Consider the following 19,603-nt stretch of genomic DNA (forward strand, 5'->3'; position numbering starts at 1 on the left):
ATTACATAAATGCACTTTGACAACAGCTACCATCCTCCTTGTGCTGCCTGTGCAGAAGCCTTGTATGTAAATGACCATCCCACGCCTTTTCAGCAGACATGTAGAAACCAAACAGTTTTTGTCAGAGGGCAAAATTTAAAAGTCAAATACAAATCAATACAATGGATTAAAGGCATGTTTGTAGATCAGTGAATCCTCAAAGACTCGGAGGTCTTGCAGGAGGAGAAGTTCCCCTCACTGGCAACAATAATTTATTTAAATCCCAGAGTGACAGTGCAAAGTATTTGAACATTATAATGCCCTGTGCAGTTTGTTTGTTTATCTACAAGGATTCCTTTTTCAAGGCGTTAAAGTCCATTCAACCTTCCCTTCACAGTTAACAGAACCTGGCGAAGCTAAAAATGTTCCTCTGCCTTCCATCAGCCAGCAAACTCGAGCCAATATGTCCACAGGCATTGTTTTGTTTTTTTAACTTCATTCTTTTTGTGTGTTTTTTTTAATTTATTTAAAACTCTACACATAGTACTATTTTTATGCAGCTACTTTGTGTGCAGTGTCTGAAAAATGTGTTTCATGAATCTGGGAGGGACAAATCATTCCTTTTATCAACCAGTAGATGTGTTGATTATTGTAATTCAGATGTTTTATTTACTTTGTTTTATTGTTTTGTTTTGTTTTTAAATCTGGGTAGTGTTTAAATGATTATGCCATTTGATTTGCAAAAGCACTTATCACACAATCTATTTCTTTTACTTTATTTAAATGTCATGCATGCATTTCTAACAAATGGATGTGCTTTCTTCCATAATATGTTCCCTTTGTAGATTAGATAATTAGGTGTATAACTAACTGTCTATAAAATATCAATATTCCTGCAACATTTGTCTAAACATATTTATTGATACACCATTTAACTCAAACGTCATTACCATCATTGCTTGTGCTTAATGTGTGGTTTGCCATGCTAGGATATTAAGTTACACAAATGCTAATTATCAATGATTGAGGGTGCTAAAAGCCATCCTGTCAAGTAAGCTCCAATTTTACTGTCTCAGACTCCAGTCTTATTTTGTCATAATTGTAATTACAATCTTTCCCTGTCTGTCAGCAAATCATAAACAGTTCTTCAAAGGAGTTTTTGAAAGCATCTTTAAACCATTTTATTTCAGCAAAGTGTGATATTGTTAGGTTTCTGATTATTTTTTCTTTGGGCATGCTAACGTGCTAACTTGGCCTTTACCCAAAGGAATGGAAACTATTATTTTTGGTGAGCCATTAACCTGCCTGCAGATTAGGATTGGGCATTTTCAGTGAAAAGTACTTGATTTATTACTATGTAATACTGATATGCTAAAGCATTGCTAATATTAAACCTGTTAAGCATCAAAATGTTAACGTTACTGTTAACTGAGCATGTTGAAACATGTTTGTTTAAAGTAAAATACAGTCTCACAGTACAGCTTTTAAAAACTCATTCTGATCTATCCCTTATATTGATTGTTCCTTTTGCTCTTGACCTTTGATGATGCCAGCTGTTGCATTTTCTGAAAAAGACAGCCCTTACATCTTCCATTTATTTGCATTCGTTTATTTATGTCTAAAGGAAAGTAACAGGCTAGACTGTGAAATGTTTCTTCTATTCAACTGAGCGTTAGACCCACTATCAGTAAAAGAAAAAAAACACATCTGCTTTTGTTATGCATAATATAATAATTCATGGCACACCCTGGCACATATTGTAGCTTCATTGCTGAATTGTAATGTCTCTATCCCTGTTTGATCAGGCTCCAATAATTTCATTTTAAAACATGTAGATCATTCTGTCAAAGCTATTAACCTTTCATGTTAAGCTTTTATTATGAACCCCCTGTTTTTATACAATAAATCATAGTTATCTGAAAAAGAAGTCTGATAATGGTGTTGAGCTTGAAGGTTGAATTACCATTTCACTTGATGCTAACATGAAAGCTGCTCCAGAATATTCTAACTATGGCTGCACTGTGGAGGCATTTTCTTTCTTCAGTCCAAGCAACCTCACATAAAACTGTGAACCTTTTCTCAGGCATAGTAGGGATTTTTGAAGACTATTTTACAGTAGCGACGACTGAATTTCGGCTTGATGAAGAATGGCTTGTCATTTGTGCAATGTATAACTGAAATGGCATTCTTGTAATTGCAGGAGTCAGTTGTGTTGGGCAGAGTGGAGAGTCTGCCAATATGACAGAGTGCCTGCAATGGGCTGGTCCCTTGCCCCCTCAGATCAGAGAGTGTCGGGTGGCTTGCAAGGATGACTGCACTCTAACTGCATGGTCCAAGTTCTCTGAATGTGCTGGATGTGGCAGCTCTCGAATACGAAAGCGCTCACTTGCAGGTAAACCCTCGTTATTCACGGATTGTGAGACACACGCAATTTCAAGGCAACTGTTTCATCTTTGCTGGTAGAACAATTGGATTGTGTTCTCAGGTCAAGCATTCTCACATTGTTGTTTTATATTTTTATTGATATGGCTGGTAGTCAATTTGGAAATAAATAAAAGCAGAGAGGATAAAAGCTTTTGTAATGTCTGAATATACCAGTTCAGACCTAATGCATATTAGTGAAAGATAAAAAAAAACTTATGTTGTTTCACTTTTACATTAAATTACAATATTAATGAACGTTTGTCATGTCCTTCTGCATTTACTTCAAACTAATTAGTCTTGTTTATTTATTCATATTCTATTACTGTAGATGGTAAAAAAAAATTACCATAAAATTTGAGTAGAACACTGCCAACTTTTGACCAACTTCTACAGCTTTTTATTGTTTAGTTTTTACTTTAACTAATTGTTAATTACAAAATTATAGTTTAAAAGAGTAGAACAACTTTGAAATCTGAAAAAAAATGAAAACAAATTAACTGTGGCAAGATCTCAGCTTGTATGGCAATTTTTCTGCCTTTAATATAAGTATGAATGATGTCCTGAAGTCTTTATTTGCTACAGGTGTGTTGTTTGTGCTTAAAATCTCTTTACAACATTGACAGCAATCAAAATATATGTAGCTTGCCAGTGTACACCTACACGCACACTATACTGCCAAACACATTCCAAAAAACTCATCCATTCAAATTCAGATGTCCCAATCACTTCCATGGCCACAGGTGTATAACATCCAAGCATCTAGGCACACAGACTTTTTCTACAAACATTTGCAACAGCTGACATTTGCTCTCAGGAGCTCAGTGAATTCCAGCATGGTACCATGACAGGATGCCACCTGTGGAACTAGAAAGTCCAGTTGTGCAATTTTCTCACTACTAATTATTCCACCATCCATTATTACTGTTATTATAACAAGGTGGAAGTGAATGGGAATGCAGCAACTCAGTTATGAAGTGATACACCAAGTAAAATCACAGAGTGGGGTTAAGAGATACTGATGTGCAGAGATGTTGCAAACTTTCTGCACAATGAGTCACTACAGACCTCCAAACTTCATGTGGCCATCATATTACCTCAAGAAACAGTGTGTAAAAAGCTTCATGTAATGACTTTCCATGGCAGAGCAGCTGCATCCAAGACTTACATCACCAAACACAATGCAAAGTGTCAGATAGTGTAAAGCACGCCGACACTGGAATATAGAGCAGTAGACATGTGTTCTCTGGAGTGACAAATGCTTCTCCATCTGGCAATCCGATGGATGAGTCTGAGCTTGGTGGTTGCCAGGAGAACGGTACTTGTCTGACTTTATTGTGCCAGTTGCAAAGTTTGGTGGACGGGGTTGTTGGGCTGACCTTTTAGCTCCAGTGAAAGGAACTAATAATGCTTCAGCATATCAAGACATTTTGGACAATTTTATGCTCCCAACTTTATGTGAGCAGTTTGGGGATGGCCTCTTCCTGTTCCAACATTGCTGTGCGCCAGTACACAAAGCAAGGTCCGTAAAGACATGGATGACTGAGTTTGGTGCGGAAGAATCTGACTGGCCTGCACAGAATCCTGACTTCAGCACCTTTGAGATGTGTTAAAGGCCCTAAGAGACTGTCACCCAGGTTTTCTCATCCAACATCAGGGCTCACAAATGCACTTCTGGATGAATGGTCAAAAATTCCCATAAACACACTCCTAAACCTTGTGGAAAGCCTTCCGAGAAAAGTTGAAGCTGTTATAGCTGCAAAGGGTGGGCCGACATCAAATTAAACCCTATGGATTATTTGATGTCAATTGTGTGAAGGCTGACTAGTGAGTACTTTTGGCAGTACAGTGTATTACTCAGTGACACTAAAATTTACTAAACAAATAGAGCATTTTAAATGTATACTGTATACTGTAATACTGTAAAAACTCAAATGTGTTTTTCCAGCACTTTGTTACAGCGTGACTTCACACAGTTCCTGTAGTTTAATGTCACGTCTAAATTTGATCCCTCACAGCTTGTAGTCTCTTATTTTAGTACAGATGGCAAAATCTGAATTACATGCTGCGGTTTCAGACCAGGCAGGATACTATTTGTCTACATTAATATTTTATCTGTTGCTGGAGGGGTTGCAGTAAACATGTCCTGTCTCCTTCTATATTGCTCTTATAATCCACCACATGAAATCAAGCTTAGCTCATGGGGAAGTGTGTTAGCATATTTGTCTGTTCAAAGCAGTCAGAACATGTGAATATTTCAATTCATTTGTGTCTTTATCACTTTTTATCCCCAAATTTATCTGGACATTTGATTGGAAATGATCCTACTTTCTTTACCAAGTGTAAGGATAAGGAAGTTTGTAAACTACAGCATACAGTCATTGCAGTCGGTGTTATCCTTTTTAACGTTGGTATTAGATTGGTCAGTCATCTAATAGTCATGGTGTCTGTATGCCCATAGGTATCAGGGCAGAAGAATTTGGATGGTTTTCAGTTGTTGAGTCTGTCTGTTTGTGTGTCTCATCATGGCAAAATCTGAACTTTGAGACAGCTACTCTAGTGGGAACTATTAGAAAGGCAGCTTTGAGAGCACTGGAAGAATGTTATATGTCTGTTTGTCTGGATGACAGTGAAATAATTTTCTCAGAATGATTGCAGCATTTGAAGATATTTGACAGGATACAGGTGGATAAATGACATTAAAATCAAGGTCGAATTTGGAAATGAGTACTAAGCAACCAGAGCTTTCAGTGTTCTCAGTGTTCTCTGTTCCCATCTAGTCAACTTTTTAAATTTTTAATGTATTTTTACTATTGTATTTTGAAGTACCTTTATCTGGTGAAGCATATACCAGCCTCATATACCAGTGGCAAGCACTATACTTGTCTGTAAACCGAACAGAGGGATTGCACATGTGGAGCTCTGCACAAAGACTCAGTGAGTGGCAGGAGAGAGGGAGAAACTGGAAAATGTATTTTATGTACTTTACGCCATGAAGCACCAAACGGTTAACCACATATTGGTATCTATGATCTAGATCACCGTAAACTATATTTAGTGGACTTAAATGGACAAATATCATCAGAGAACTAAAATTTGTATCTTTATCCCTACATTTCTTTCTAGGTTTGCTTTTACAAGGTTTTAATATTGCATATTATTAAAAGTAAACTAATAAAATGCATTAGCTACCTTAACAACTGCAACATTTGTATTTAAACACACAAAGAAACACAGACAGTCATGTTTGGGCGGCTTCAACTTAGGCCTGCCAGGACACTAGGCTTGTAATACACTGATGGAGATCCAAGTGACAAAAGGCAATGTAAAAACTAACCTCTAATCATTACAGGTTAAACAGGATGTAAAATTTGCAAAAACAAATATACATTCAATAGCCACTTTATTGATTTCTAATGTAAATATGCATTTAGGCACATTGACATTGTCAAAACGACCTGCTGAAGTTTAAACATCACATTGGGGTATAAAGGTTGTTGAAGTGACTTTGAATGTCGCATAGTTGTTGTTGCCACACGGGGTATTCTGAATATTTCAAAAACTGATAATCTACTGGCATTTTACCACACAACCATCTCTGGATTGCAAAAAAGGAGATCATATCCAGTGAGTGGCAGTTCCCTTGCTATTGCAGAGATCAGAGGAGAATGGCCAGACTGCTTTGGACTGACAGAAAGACAGCAGTAAGCAGAAAATCATCTTTTAATGCACAACCTTCAAGCCTTGAAGGTGATGCACTACAGAAACAGAAGGCGACACCAGGTCCCTTTCCTGTCAGCTGCAATAGTAAAATAAGACTACAATGTCATGTTATACTGTAGCTGACAAGTTTGCACAGTAGAAGATTGGACGCATGTTGCCTGTTCTGCTGCAACATTTTTATGGGTAGCATCAGAATTTGGCATAAGCAACATGAAAGTATGGGTCCATTCTGGCTTGTATAAACAGTTCAGGCTGGTGGTGTAATGGTGTAAAGGTCTGGGGTATATTTTCCCAACACCCTTTGGGCCTCAGGTAACAACTGAGCATCATTTAAAAACCACAGCCTACCTTAGTATTGTTGCTGACCATGTCCATCCCTTTAAGACCGATGCCTCCTCTATAAGGATAACACTCCATTTCACAAAGCTCAAATCATCTCAAAGTGAATTCTTGAACATGGTAGTAAGTTTCCTGTACTCCACTGGCCTCCACATTCTCCAGATATCAATCTGATAGAACATGTTTGGGATGTAATGGAATGGGAGATTCCCATCAGGGATGTGCAGCTGACAAATCTAAAGCAACTGTGTGACACTGGACCAAAATCTCTGAGTAACATCTCCAGCATCTCGTTGAATCTGTGCCACATAGAACTAAGGTAGGTGTGAAGTCACAATGGGAGATCAAACCAGTAGTAGCAAGATCTATCTATGAATGAAGTGGCTGGTGGGTATAATTCTCTATTTAGAATAAAAGCTGTTTGTAAAGCTCTGTATACATTATTTTTCATATTTTAGTTCGTACCATTCCACTTATGTTCACAAACAGGCTGTGCTTGAAAGGAGAAAGACACAAAACGAACAACCAAACCCACTGTTTACTGTTCTGTCAGCTTCTGAACACTTACCCTGCCCTCTGTCTTATATACTAAAGGACACAAACATGTTGTTTTAAGTAGCAGATTTAATTTATTACACCTCTGACTTTATATATCACATGCTTCAAAAATAGCAATTAGATGGGAGTGTATATGACACTCCACATTAAGGCAGCATCGGCTCAGTTGTTGGAACTGTTACATTAAACACCCTGAAACTGTCCATAGGGAGGCTGATGCCTCTCTGTGAGGAATTTGCATGTTCACCCAGTATAGGTTTCTTGCAGGTGCTGTAATTCCCAAACGTCTAAACACATGCTGATTAGGCGCACTATAGATATTTACATTTAAATTCTGTAGGTGTGAATGTCTGTTACTGAATCTGTTACTGAACACCACCATCATATTTTGCTGCGTGTTTTTGGGACATGTCACATTATCATTTTACTCCTTTCCATTTGGCTGCCTGGTTGTGAATAGATGTGCATCAGATTTGTTTAGTGTTTATCGTTAGCAGCATTGGATTATCGCGTGTTGTTGAAAACATTCTGAACATATCATCTTTAACTCATGTGTCTATGAATAAATAACACCTTAATAGTAAATGCTGAAGGTCTGTTTCATACATCAGTAAAATACTGAAAAATTGAACCCGTTATAAAAAATAACTCTAGGGAATGATAATATTCTAGTTTTATAAATACACCAATGTCTTAATAATATAAATGTTAATAAATAATAAATAATTATTGTTATGCCGCTGTAAACTGAATCAGTATCTTGTCAGAATTTAACTTGGGTGAAAAGAAATCTTTTCAAAAATCATCATTTTTTTCAGCACTTTCCTTTTAAGTGCTCAGTAGTAGCTGGTGCTATATTTTCCAGGAGAATGTTGAGTGTTGAATGAGTATTCAAACATTACCTTCTGTGAATTATTTCCCCCACTTATCCGAGAGCAGTGTTTGTGCGAGTATCCTGAAGACCTTAACTGCATTTCAATGATTTAGCCGGCATTGTTAGTGTGCATTTCACAACCGCTCTGACTCTTAGCCTTCTAAGTAGCTCCTGTGTATCATTTTAGACAGGTGTTTATTGAAATATGCTTGCTCTGATGGTCAATGGCTATCTAGAAGCTGATTTCATTACATATTTTTTCTTTTGTATTTTTTCTTCTTTGTGAGCTTTTATGATTTTAATGTTCAAGATCTTTTTTTTTACTCATTCTGAAGTAGTTTCTTTGCAAAGCTGACCTGACTTTTTATGTTTAATGGGTAAAATGTTTGATTGCTAAGTGATGGGTTTGAAAAGTTTTTAAAAGTCCACTCAAACTGCCAAGAAGTGTGTTGGTAAAGTATTTTAATGAAGTGGGCTGGAATTCAAAAGGACAGAATTTATTACACACTCTGGGATAACATAACAAAAGTTTTAATATTATGCCGCTAGAGAGCCAGACAACAAACTGAACAGTCTACTTTTTCAATCATGACAACTGTTACTCAGCCACTGTAGGACTGATGACATGAATAATTCACTTTAAGTGTTGCAACTTGAGGAAGTTAATATTATATGTAAGAATATAACGTCTATGAGTCAAGCTATATAGCACCTTTAACACATATTGAATTTTTTTTATTACAAAAACATTGTAATGCACTCTTATTGTATTGTACAAACACTTTATTTCTTAGGTTTGCTTTGAAAAAATATCAAGAAAAAAGAGTCAGAGCGTTTTAGTCAAAATCAGTGTGAAAAAATATAATATATTCTCAGTGTTTATGGTGACATTTAAAAAACAAACGTACGTAAGTCATGAATCAATTCAACCTTTTCAAATATGCATAAACCAATCAGTAAATATTAAGGAAATACTTTATCTCACAAGCCAGATTCATGTATTTTTTAAAGACAGGTGCAGATGAAATAGGGGGGCATGGCTCAGCATCAACAATGGAACAGCCATCATTTTTTAACAGTTGGGTGTCAGAACATACAAAGGTATGCATTCACATCCAAATGCTTGGCAGTGTTGTTCGATAATGCTGCCAAATATTATGGGTTTAAAGAAGCATCAGGTTATGACACATTATATATGGAAGATTTAGAGGAAACATCTCTATACAAAATGCATAATATTAAAACAAGCTCTTTGTGTTGCCTGCAGATCTTTAACTAGTAATTTGCCTGCAAAGTCAAGTTGCCAGTGAAGGGATATTGCACTGGCACTTTTCAATCAACCACCAGCAGTGGTGTAGATTGAACAGATTGTTGGTGAATTGCACTGTGACGGCAGTGGGTTCACACTCGATAAGGAATGTTTGCAATCAAATCATGTTACAAAACAGATGGACTGCTCACTGACTGGGCACACGGGGAGCTAAAGACACCCAGGATCCACAAAATAAACAGAGGTGCACAAGCATAGCAGGATTAGTACAACCACAGTGCAACTCTTTTACCAGGTTGTGCATGTTTGTGAGCTCTCCATTTGGCTCGGGTCAAGGAGTTCTGTTATAGTGCTTTCATCAGTGCACGAGGTGTTTACTTTAATTGTAACAATAACGTAGCAATTTGCTTATTCTTGGGGGAATGCAATTCATTAAAGTGTTGAATGGTTCTATTCATGTGGGACTAACAGGATTTATTTTAACCAAACAACAAGAAAATAACCACCTCAAAAGCAGTACTGCATAAACCTACAAATAATAAATGCCATCTGTTCTTTGTACAGCAGGTTACATTAAATTTTCTTCAAGTAAGACTTTTAAATTAGGTTTCTTTTTTCCATTACTCTGAATTGAATGAGTGAAAGAAAATTGATGTATAAATGTATAAAGAAAAAAACTCATCATGTTAATCACTAAAAAGTCTCCTGATAGTTTTTGAGGAATCCTTTTTTGCTTGGAGGTGCTGTTACAGTACATTTCTGTGTGTAACAGACAACAGCGCAAGGTAAACATGTCATACTAGGAAACTGAAGTAATCTCAGTACACTTTGTAGGTTATTAGACTTAAGTGGCTATTAGAAAAAAGTACAGAGGGTCTCTGCTTTCTGAATCCACACTTAGAGGCAGCTCTTCAGGGCAGGCTCTAATTTATAAAACTAGCAGTCTCAAGTAAATTTGCACTTTGACAGAGATTTATTCTCTTCAGATAGTCTTTAAGGTACAGTGGAGCCTGTTCATCTTTACATATATAACCAGAATTATTTTCGGTCTATGTCTGTATCTCTTCAAGTCTATGAGGCTTTACTTCCTCGTAGACTTTCCTTTGGAAAGAAAAGCAGTGATAGACATTACACACCTTAGCAACATGTCTTCAGATATCATCATACTGTCACAGCACACACATTGTTTTGCTAAATATACTGTCAATGTTGCTATAGTAATGTATCTGTCTCTACATAATACAAACACTCAGTTGCTTGAGTGGCAGCCAATTTGTTCTTTTATTAGTTTGTTCCTTTATTCTGGATTTCTGTGGAGCACTTTATAAGGCTAGTTTCATGCTATAAATGGTAAAAGGTCTGTATTTGTATAGCACTTTACTTGGTCCTAAGGACCCCAAAGCACTTTACACAATCATCCACCCATTCACACACTGGTGATGGCAAGCTACATTGTAGCCACAGCCACCCTGGGGCACACTGACAGAGGCGAGGCTGCCAGACTAGGCCCTCTGACCACCACCAGTAGGCAATGGGTGAAGTGTCTTGCCGAAGGACACAATGACCAAGACTGTCGGAGCCGGGGCTCGAACCGGCAACCTTCCGATTACAAGACGAACTCCCAACTCTTGAGCCACGATCGCCCCTTATACAGAAATCATTGTTATCATTGTTATTATTACTTTAATGTGGAGGTGAACATGATTGCAATATAGTGTTTTTTCAATTTCAGCATAGTCAATTTAACAGTGCATTTAAGCTGGCAGAAGGGATTCACATTTGCAGATCTGATTTATTATTAAACAGAGTTTGGAGATTATCTGGTAAAAACAGCAACCCCTAAACATATTAATTTTATACACAGTATACCCCAAACCTAAGGGACACACAAAATGATATTAATATTAATGTAATAAGCAAAACAATGTCAGGGACTCATTATGACCTAAATTGCATTTTTATTTTAATTTTGAATGGCAAGAGGATGAAATATAAAAATATGTAACCGTTTTGTCTTCCATTTGCTTGAATTGTCCCTTTATAGTCTTTGAACTGTGTGGGTGGGGGGCAGTGGGCTTGTCAAATTAAATTTTTCTCTAGTACTGACAAGTACATTCAATTTTTTCAATTCAATTTTATTTATATAGCGCCAAATCACAACAAATGTCGCCTCAAGGCGCTTCATAGATACAGAGAAAAGCCCAACAATCATATGACCCCCTATGAGCAAGCACTTTGGCGACAGTGGGAAGGAAAAACTCCCTTTTAACAGGAAGAAACCTCCGGCAGAACCAGGCTCAGGGAGGGGCGGCCATCTGCTGCGACCGGTTGGGGTGAGAGAAGGAAGACAGGATAAAGACATGCTGTGGAAGAGAGACAGAGATTAATAACAGATACGATTCAATACAGAGAGGTCTGTTAATACATAGTGAGTGAGAAAGGTGACTGGAAAGGAAAAACTCAATGCATCATGGGAATCCCCCGGCAGCCTACATCTATTGCAGCATAACTAAGGGAGGATTCAGGGTCACCTGGTCCAGCCCTAACTATATGCTTTAGCAAAAAGGAAGGTTTTAAGCCTAATCTTAAAAGTAGAGATAGTGTCTGTCTCCTGAATCCAAACTGGAAGCTGGTTCCACAGAAGAGGGGCCTGAAAACTGAAGGCTCTCCCTCCCATTCTACTTTTAAATACTCTAGGAACAACAAGTAGGCCTGCAGAGCGGGAGCGAAGTGCTCTAATAGGGTGATATGGTACTACAAGGTCATTAAGATAAGATGGGGCCTGATTATTTAAGACCTTGTATGTGAGGAGCAGGATTTTGAATTCAATTCTGGATTTAACAGGAAGCCAATGAAGGGAAGCCAAAACAGGAGAAATATGCTCTCTCCTTCTAGTCCCTGTCAGTACTCTTGCTGCAGCATTTTGGATTAACTGAAGGCTTTTCAGTGAGTTTTTTGGACATCCTGATAATAATGAATTGCAGTAGTCTAGCCTGGAAGTAATAAATGCATGAACTAGTTTTTCAGCGTCACTCTGAGACAGGATATTTCTAATTTTAGAGATGTTGCGCAAATGGAAGAACGCAGTCTTAAATATTTGTTTAATATGTGCGTTGAAGGACATATCCTGGTCAAAAATGACTCCAAGGTTCCTCACAGTGTTACTGGAGGCCAAGGTAATGCCATCCAGAGTAAGAATCTGGTTAGATACCATATTTCTAAGCTTTTCAGCGCCGAGTACAATGACCTCAGTTTTATCTGAGTTAAGAAGCAGAAAGTTAGTGGCCATCCAAGTCTTTATGTCTTTAAGACATTCCTGCAGTTTAACTAATTGGTGTGTGTTATCTGGCTTCATGGACAGATAGAGCTGGGTGTCATCTGCATAGCAGTGAAAATGTATGCTATGTCTTCTAATGATGCTGCCTAGGGGAAGCATGTATAATGTAAACAGAATTGGTCCTAGCACCGAACCCTGTGGAACTCCATAATTAACCTCAGTGTGTGAAGAGGACTCTCCATTTACATGCACAAATTGGAGTCTATTAGATAGATATGATACAAACCACTGCAGTGCAATACCTGTAATACCTACAGCATGTTCTAATCGCTCTAATAGAATATTATGGTCAACAGTATCGAATGCTGCACTAAGGTCAAGAAGGACAAGCACAGAGATGAGTCCACTGTCAGAGGCCATAAGAAGATCATTTGTAACCTTCAATAAAGCTGTTTCTGTGCTGTGATGAACTCTGAAACCTGACTGAAACTCTTCAAATAAACCATTCCTCTGCAGATGATCTGTTAGCTGTTTGACAACTGCTCTTTCAAGGATTTTTGATATGAAAGGAAGGTTGGAGATTGGCCTATAATTAGCTAAGACTGCTGGGTCTAGAGATGGCTTTTTGAGTAAAGGTTTAACTGCAGCCACCTTGAAGGCCTGTGGTACATAGCCGATTATTAGAGATAGGTTGATCATATATAAGATCGAAGAATTAATCAATGGCAGGACTTCTTTGAGCAGTTTTGTAGGAATGGGGTCTAAAAGACACGTTGATGGTTTGAAGGAAGTAATTATTGAAGTTAACTCAGAAAGATCGATTGGAAAAAAAGAGTCTAACTTAACATCACTGGAACTAAGAGTAGCTGTAGATAATATTACATCTGTGGGATGATTATTGGTAATTTTTTCTCTAATGATAAAAATTTTATTTGTGAAGAAGTTCATGAAGTCATCACTAGTTAACGTTAAAGGGATGGTTGGCTCAACAGAGCTCTGACTTTTTGTCAGCCTGGCTACAGTGCTGAAGAGAAACCTGGGGTTGTTCTTATTTTCTTCAATCAGTGATGAGTAGTAAGCTGTTCTGGCTTTGCGGAGGGCTTTCTTATAAAGCAACAAACTATTTCTCCAGGCTAAATGATGATCCTCTAAATTTGTGACACGCCATTTCCTCTCCAGATTACGAGTCATCTGCTTTAGGGTACGTGTTTGAGAATTATACCACGGGGTCAGGTACTTCTGATTAGAGACCTTAGTTTTCACTGGAGCTACAGTATCCAGAGAGAGTATCTTCTGTTATCACATGAAGAGGTGATAACAGAGGGGACTGTTTAATCTATTTGTTTATTTTAACTGATGCATCACTGAAAGCAGGATATTTATAGGTGTTATGTTATCATATGACACAGCAGACAATCTATCATAAGGTAGACTTCTGAGGGGCTGGGCAGCTTGACAGGTTGTATCTGTTGCCTGTCCAGATATTGAAAGTGGCATTTCCAGCCACTGTATTACTACTGTTGTTATAAATAACATTAAATAACTGTGAAAATACTCACGCTCAATCCACTGTATATCGATTAACCCATGTACTAATACCCAGTGATAAAGACGGATGATAGTGTAAAATGTTTTCAGTTAAATCCTCTTTAATTTCTTAGACTCATTTTGGTGCCACAATCGCTATTAAAAGAAGCCATACCAGAACTTGGCAACCCATAAGATGCGCTGTGTTCTGTGGATTGTAAGTAAGCATGCTGTAAAAAAGGAAAAAATATATAAATAAATTGTTGGAGTACAATTAAAAAAAAGCTTGCCAAAAGGCACATTTATAAAAATGATTATATATAATATAAAACAAGAAGAGACAGGATGAAGGAAGGTAGGCATTCCAAACGCAATTACAGCAATGTAACAGCTGTGCAGAACATTACAGATTAATGATATAACAATGTGTCTGTGCAGCTTTGTCCACCCATTTCTCCACTATTGTCAACCCTTTGAATCAAAGACTCTGCACTTTTGATCATTATTAATAATAAACAGCAACCACTAAGTGCTGGTGACAAATCATGGTTGTAAAAGAATGAGAGGGAATAAATCCCCATTACCAGAACACATTCAAGAGATTTTTAAATGACAGATCTTTCTGTGTTCCCTGCTCGGTGGGAGAACACTGCAATGCTGCAGCACTTTTTATCCTTCCTGCTTCTCACGGTAGCACACAGTGCTCGAATGTGCTATATTCAACTATGGTGCATTTACATACAAATGAGCTGCAACAGGTTATAAATATAGAAATTATGTTTTAGCTGAATGGAACACTAATCTTATTTGTATTGTCCATTTTAATATTGTCTAAGTAGTATGGTAAAGCAATTCTAGTCAAGTCTAACCTTCGCTGTAGCTGTAGTGTCATAACACAGACACTAAGCATGCACCATTTACCCAAGGGGGTTTAAAATAAATGGAGAAATTAAGCAATAATACATTTGCGAACAGCACCAATTATACAATGAGGTTTTTTGGGCATCACGCGACAAAAGGAACAAATAAGTTTTTCGTTGGTTATGATTTTATTTGTTTTTTGTTTTTTTACTGCCTCTGGGTTTTTTTTACTGCCTTGGCTGTGTTTCTTCTAAAGGAACACAACAAACATAGACCAGAATCGCAAAAGATGACCTACTGAGTAAATTGGTTTACATCCAGCCTCGCAGCAGTTTGTGGTATGTAATGGGAAAAGCCATGTGACTGCAGTATTTTGTGGTGGAATCACTCATAAGAGGAAAGAAATGTAGTATTATACAAATATATTTCAATAAATACTACATGATAGCGTTTGATAACTATACAATAAAACACAGCTACTGTCACTCCATGTTAACGCCTTGTGCTCTATTACTGTATGATGGCAGATTTAACAGTTGGTTACATTGTCTTAGTTCATCTTTAGAGAATATACTGTATTTCTGCACATAACTATGATTTGGGCTTAAATGTGAGTGAGAATAATGAAACTTTAAGCCTGCTTCTAAAGCAATTCACTGCCTTGTGGAGTCAGCAGTGAAAGGGAGGCAACGATTCCCACAAGAACTGAAACAGTGATCTTATTAGCTAAGGCTCAAATACAAGTCTGTTAAGAGTAGAGATGGTGGATTTAAGAGAGCAAGCGGACTTGTAATGTGCCTGTAAGTGGCCTCACAGTTATAATGGTGCAAACAATTCACGCTCAGCTAATAGCTACACTGGTTATTTAGTTTTCTCACCTGCTGACTTTGTAAATTTATTAACATAAATACATTCTGTTACATTTAATCAACACTTTTTAATTACTGTAACTGCTGTTTATGTTATACAATACACCTTATTATACATTCATCTCTCAAGACTCTTATCTAATGTGGAAAAAAGCTGTCCTCGTGTCCTATTACAAAACATGTTCTGCCCATCCAGTTCAGTAATTTTGCATTGTTTGTCCATCTTCTGCTTAGGTCGTAGCAAAAAAAAGGAAACCTGCTTGAATAAGGAGTTGCACCCGCTGGAGGAGACAGAGACATGTCCTTGTGATGAGTTTTTGTCCCAGCCCTGTGGGAACTGGTCTGCTTGCATACTCCCTGATCCTTCGGTCTTGGGATCATCACAGGGCTGGATGAGCCATCGAGAGGTGAAGGAGTGTGGCCAAGGTCTGCGCTACAGGGCTGTTGCCTGCATTAACCAGCAGGAGAACCTGGTTAGCCCTGCACTCTGTACAGAGTCAGGTAGGACTAATTGAGATATGCCTACAAATTACACATTTTAGCTAAAAAATAATGAGTATCCTTCATAAACATACAACATTGTATTAGATACATGCAACATAGATTATATCTCTAATTTATTTCACTGTATATAGTAAATTGATGATGAAATTTGATGAGAGTATGAGCAATTTAACTTTTAATGTGAAAGAAAAATGTCAGTGACTAAAACACAACTGTAAGTCTTTGTCCTATATGGTTGTTTCCTTGTGTCGTGAAGCCTTGCTGTGTAAGTCTAGCTAAAAACCAAACGCAGAGAACAACAATTTTTTTAACACACTGTAAAAAGCTTATACAGCATAGGAATTAAATGCTCATTAGTCAGTTTATTAGCCCTCGGTCTCACGGTGGGTAAGTCCAGGGTCTGGGGTAACACTCGCCAGTAGCGTGACTGTCTGACATAATTAATGTGATCTGCACTGCAGCTGCAGACCAAGTCTGAATCATCCCTGCCCATTCTGTCTGCCAATTTAAATTCCAGGCTACATTGTGGAGGTTTGCCACATCCCTTGCCCCATAGACTGCAAGCTCAGTGACTGGTCAGCTTGGTCCCCCTGCAGTGCATCCTGTGGCAGCGGGTTAAAGATCAGGTCTAAGTGGCTGAGAGAGAAAGCTTTCAATGGAGGACGACCATGTCCCAAACTGGATTTAAAGAACCAGGTAAGGCTAGCACCGGTGTAGTATATAGAATCCAATACAAGAGGAAAAAGCAAATATTGAAAGGTAACTGTTTGTTATGAATCTGTCCTCAAAGTGGAATTCGTATTCACTTGTTGCTTGATCTTTATTAATATTTATTAATAACAATTATGGACGTTCAACTATTACAATAAAATTTACACAAGGAGACACAGTAAAACCACACAGAAATGAGCTCATCAGCTGTTTTGCTGCTTATTTAAGTTCCTTTTTCTCAGACTTGGTCATTCTCAGGGATAATACAGTTTTCAATTCAGTTTTATTTATGTAGGTCCAAATCATAACAACAGTCATCTCAGGCACTTTATAAGGTAAAAACACTACAATAATAGAGAAAAACACCAACAATCAAACAACCCCCTTTGAGCAAGCACATGGCAACAGTGGGAAGGAAAACCTCCTTTTTAACAGGAAGAAACTCCCAACACAACTAGGCTCAGGGAGGAGCAGCCATCTACTTGACTGGTTGGAGGTGATGGGAAGAAGACAGAAGAAAAGACTGACCGTGAAAGAGAGCCAGAGATTAATAATAACAAATAATGGAAGTCACGTGTACTTCTGCAGTACATGCAACACAGAATTATGCTAAATGTGGAAACAAATACTTTCTTAGTGCTAATAGTGTTCTCCTTGCTGTACGCAGGCACACACTATCTTATACAGGAAACATTTGTATGGTGCATGCTGCAGTTTCCATGTGAGTGTTTGACACATCTCATTTAGGCTTTTAGGATACCTTTGATGAATTCTGCTCACATTTCAATGACAAGGTTTATTACCCTTTAGGCAGAGGGACTCTGGGGTGATCAGTTCATTGCCTGGTGTTTTGAGTCGCCAAATCAATGGCCTTGCAAGACATGCCCTTTCCTTGACATAAAAATGGAAGAAAATTAAGTTACAAAAAAAAGAGAGAATAGAGAGGAGGGAAGTGGACAGATGGGAGCTTTTGATATTCCACAGTCAGGTTTTTTTGCACAGCCCTGAATATTTTGTGACAGCACATCTCTCGTGGGGTCACGGTTTAAAGAGGGGAAGTGTTTTATGAATGCTGCCTCTATGCTTGAATGGGCTTGAAAGGACACTTTAGTTTGTAGAGGTCAGTATGGAGATGAGGCATGGCTGTGTGAAAAATATTCTAATGTGTTCTAGTGGAGATTTGTGTACAGATGGTTAAGTGCCCACTAACAAGGTCTATATGGCCCCTGTTGTAATGCCCTGTAATAACCCTCAACACTTAAATTGGAGCTCACTGTTGCCCATGTCCTCATGGATTTATTCAGACTGTGGAGTGGGGCTCATTGTTAACATTGCTAAATTGGCCATTTAAAGTGAAGTACATCTGTCCAAAGTGTGGGTGGAGAGATACTCTAACCTTTGTGCTAGTTCTGTAGGCATAGAGCTGCGAGGGTTCTTCCTCCTGTTATGTCAAATGAGGAAACTTCTAAATGGTCTCAACAAGATGTCAAAGAAAGATTTATCCTCTGGTTTATCCTGGCTTTGTCCTAAAGTAACTATCGTCCATTGCTCTCTATTTTTACATTTGTAAAAATTTAGTTAATGTCTGTTAGGAGTATTTCACGACAACGAAAATTCTCAATCCTAATTGGTCTCTCTTCTTTCACAAACACTTGCTTTCCTGTCGCTGACTCTGAACTGTGAATTGCTGTAGCCAAAGTCTAGCCTCACACCTACCAGCAGATGTTTCCCCTTGAGCCCCAGCCAGAAGTGATTGGCTCGACAGTTATAAAATTTACAGCATGCCACAAATCATCTTCTTGTCACACGGCTGAGTGAGCGCAAAAGATAGGGGGAGAGATAGAGATAGGTAGAGCCAGAGCAAGAAGGAAAACGAAAGCGAGAGAGAGAGAGAGAGCCACCATGGAAATAATGAGCAATAATGGCTACAATGTCAAAAAGGCTGTGCAGAAGCTGCTCTGTAAAGTAAACTCAAAAGTGTGCTGTTAATGAGCAAGTCCATATGTATGTATATATTTTCTTTTTTCTTTTTGTACTGATAAATGAATGACCATGAACAAGTTAATCATGATGAATAATGCATGCATCACTCTCACTGAAAAAAGTCCCCAAGCTGTGGTGTACAAGTGGGAAATGAGTAAGTAAAGAATTAACTTCATGTTGAAGAATACTAAAAACTCGGTACTCTTGTTTGCACTTTGATAAACGCCACCCCTAAACAGCAGTTGTTCAGTCACAACTAGCCAATGTTTTTGATTTTATCCATGTATGGATCCAGCTGCAACACTGACTGTATATAAATCATAGCAAAACTATGTTTAGATTAATTGGAGATAGACCAAAATGTGAACATGAGTGGGCGCATCTTTCTATCATTAGTATGTACCTAACATCCAAGGTCAAGCTGAGTATAATTTCAGTTACAGGTTACCAAAAAAAGTGAGTATATCTGTGTAAAACTCATTAACTGAAATAATGCAAGTTAGTCCTCATCCAGCACAATGGGACACATTTCATCTCCCAAATCGACCCACCCATCCCAAAGTGAGTTGTGGTGGGTCATTTGCTCGGACAGTCCAAGTGGATAAGACCTAGGCCACTCCTGTCAGCTAGCAGCTATCAACAGGATATTGAGTCTACAATTCACCACTGATAAGAAGATCTTCTAAAAGAAAACTGGAAAGATCTTG

At 38.0% G+C, this 19,603-nt stretch overlaps 1 protein-coding gene across 3 annotated transcripts in view; it reads left to right on the forward strand.

The window, feature by feature from the left end:
• The window catches only part of thsd7ba (thrombospondin, type I, domain containing 7Ba), a 197,395-nt gene that overhangs the window by 134,087 nt on the left and 43,705 nt on the right, over positions 1 to 19,603 (forward strand). For all 3 annotated transcript variants that reach the window (XM_085134466.1, XM_085134468.1, XM_085134467.1), the window contains exons 14-16: positions 2,180 to 2,371; positions 15,933 to 16,199; positions 16,720 to 16,898. In XM_085134466.1, coding sequence (XP_084990592.1) covers positions 2,180 to 2,371; positions 15,933 to 16,199; positions 16,720 to 16,898 — 638 coding nt within the window. The remainder of the gene's footprint in view (positions 1 to 2,179; positions 2,372 to 15,932; positions 16,200 to 16,719; positions 16,899 to 19,603) is intronic.

The sequence above is a fragment of the Neolamprologus multifasciatus genome, chromosome 16 (assembly GCF_963576455.1).
Source record: "Neolamprologus multifasciatus chromosome 16, fNeoMul1.2, whole genome shotgun sequence".
Taxonomy (NCBI): Eukaryota; Metazoa; Chordata; class Actinopteri; order Cichliformes; family Cichlidae; genus Neolamprologus; species Neolamprologus multifasciatus.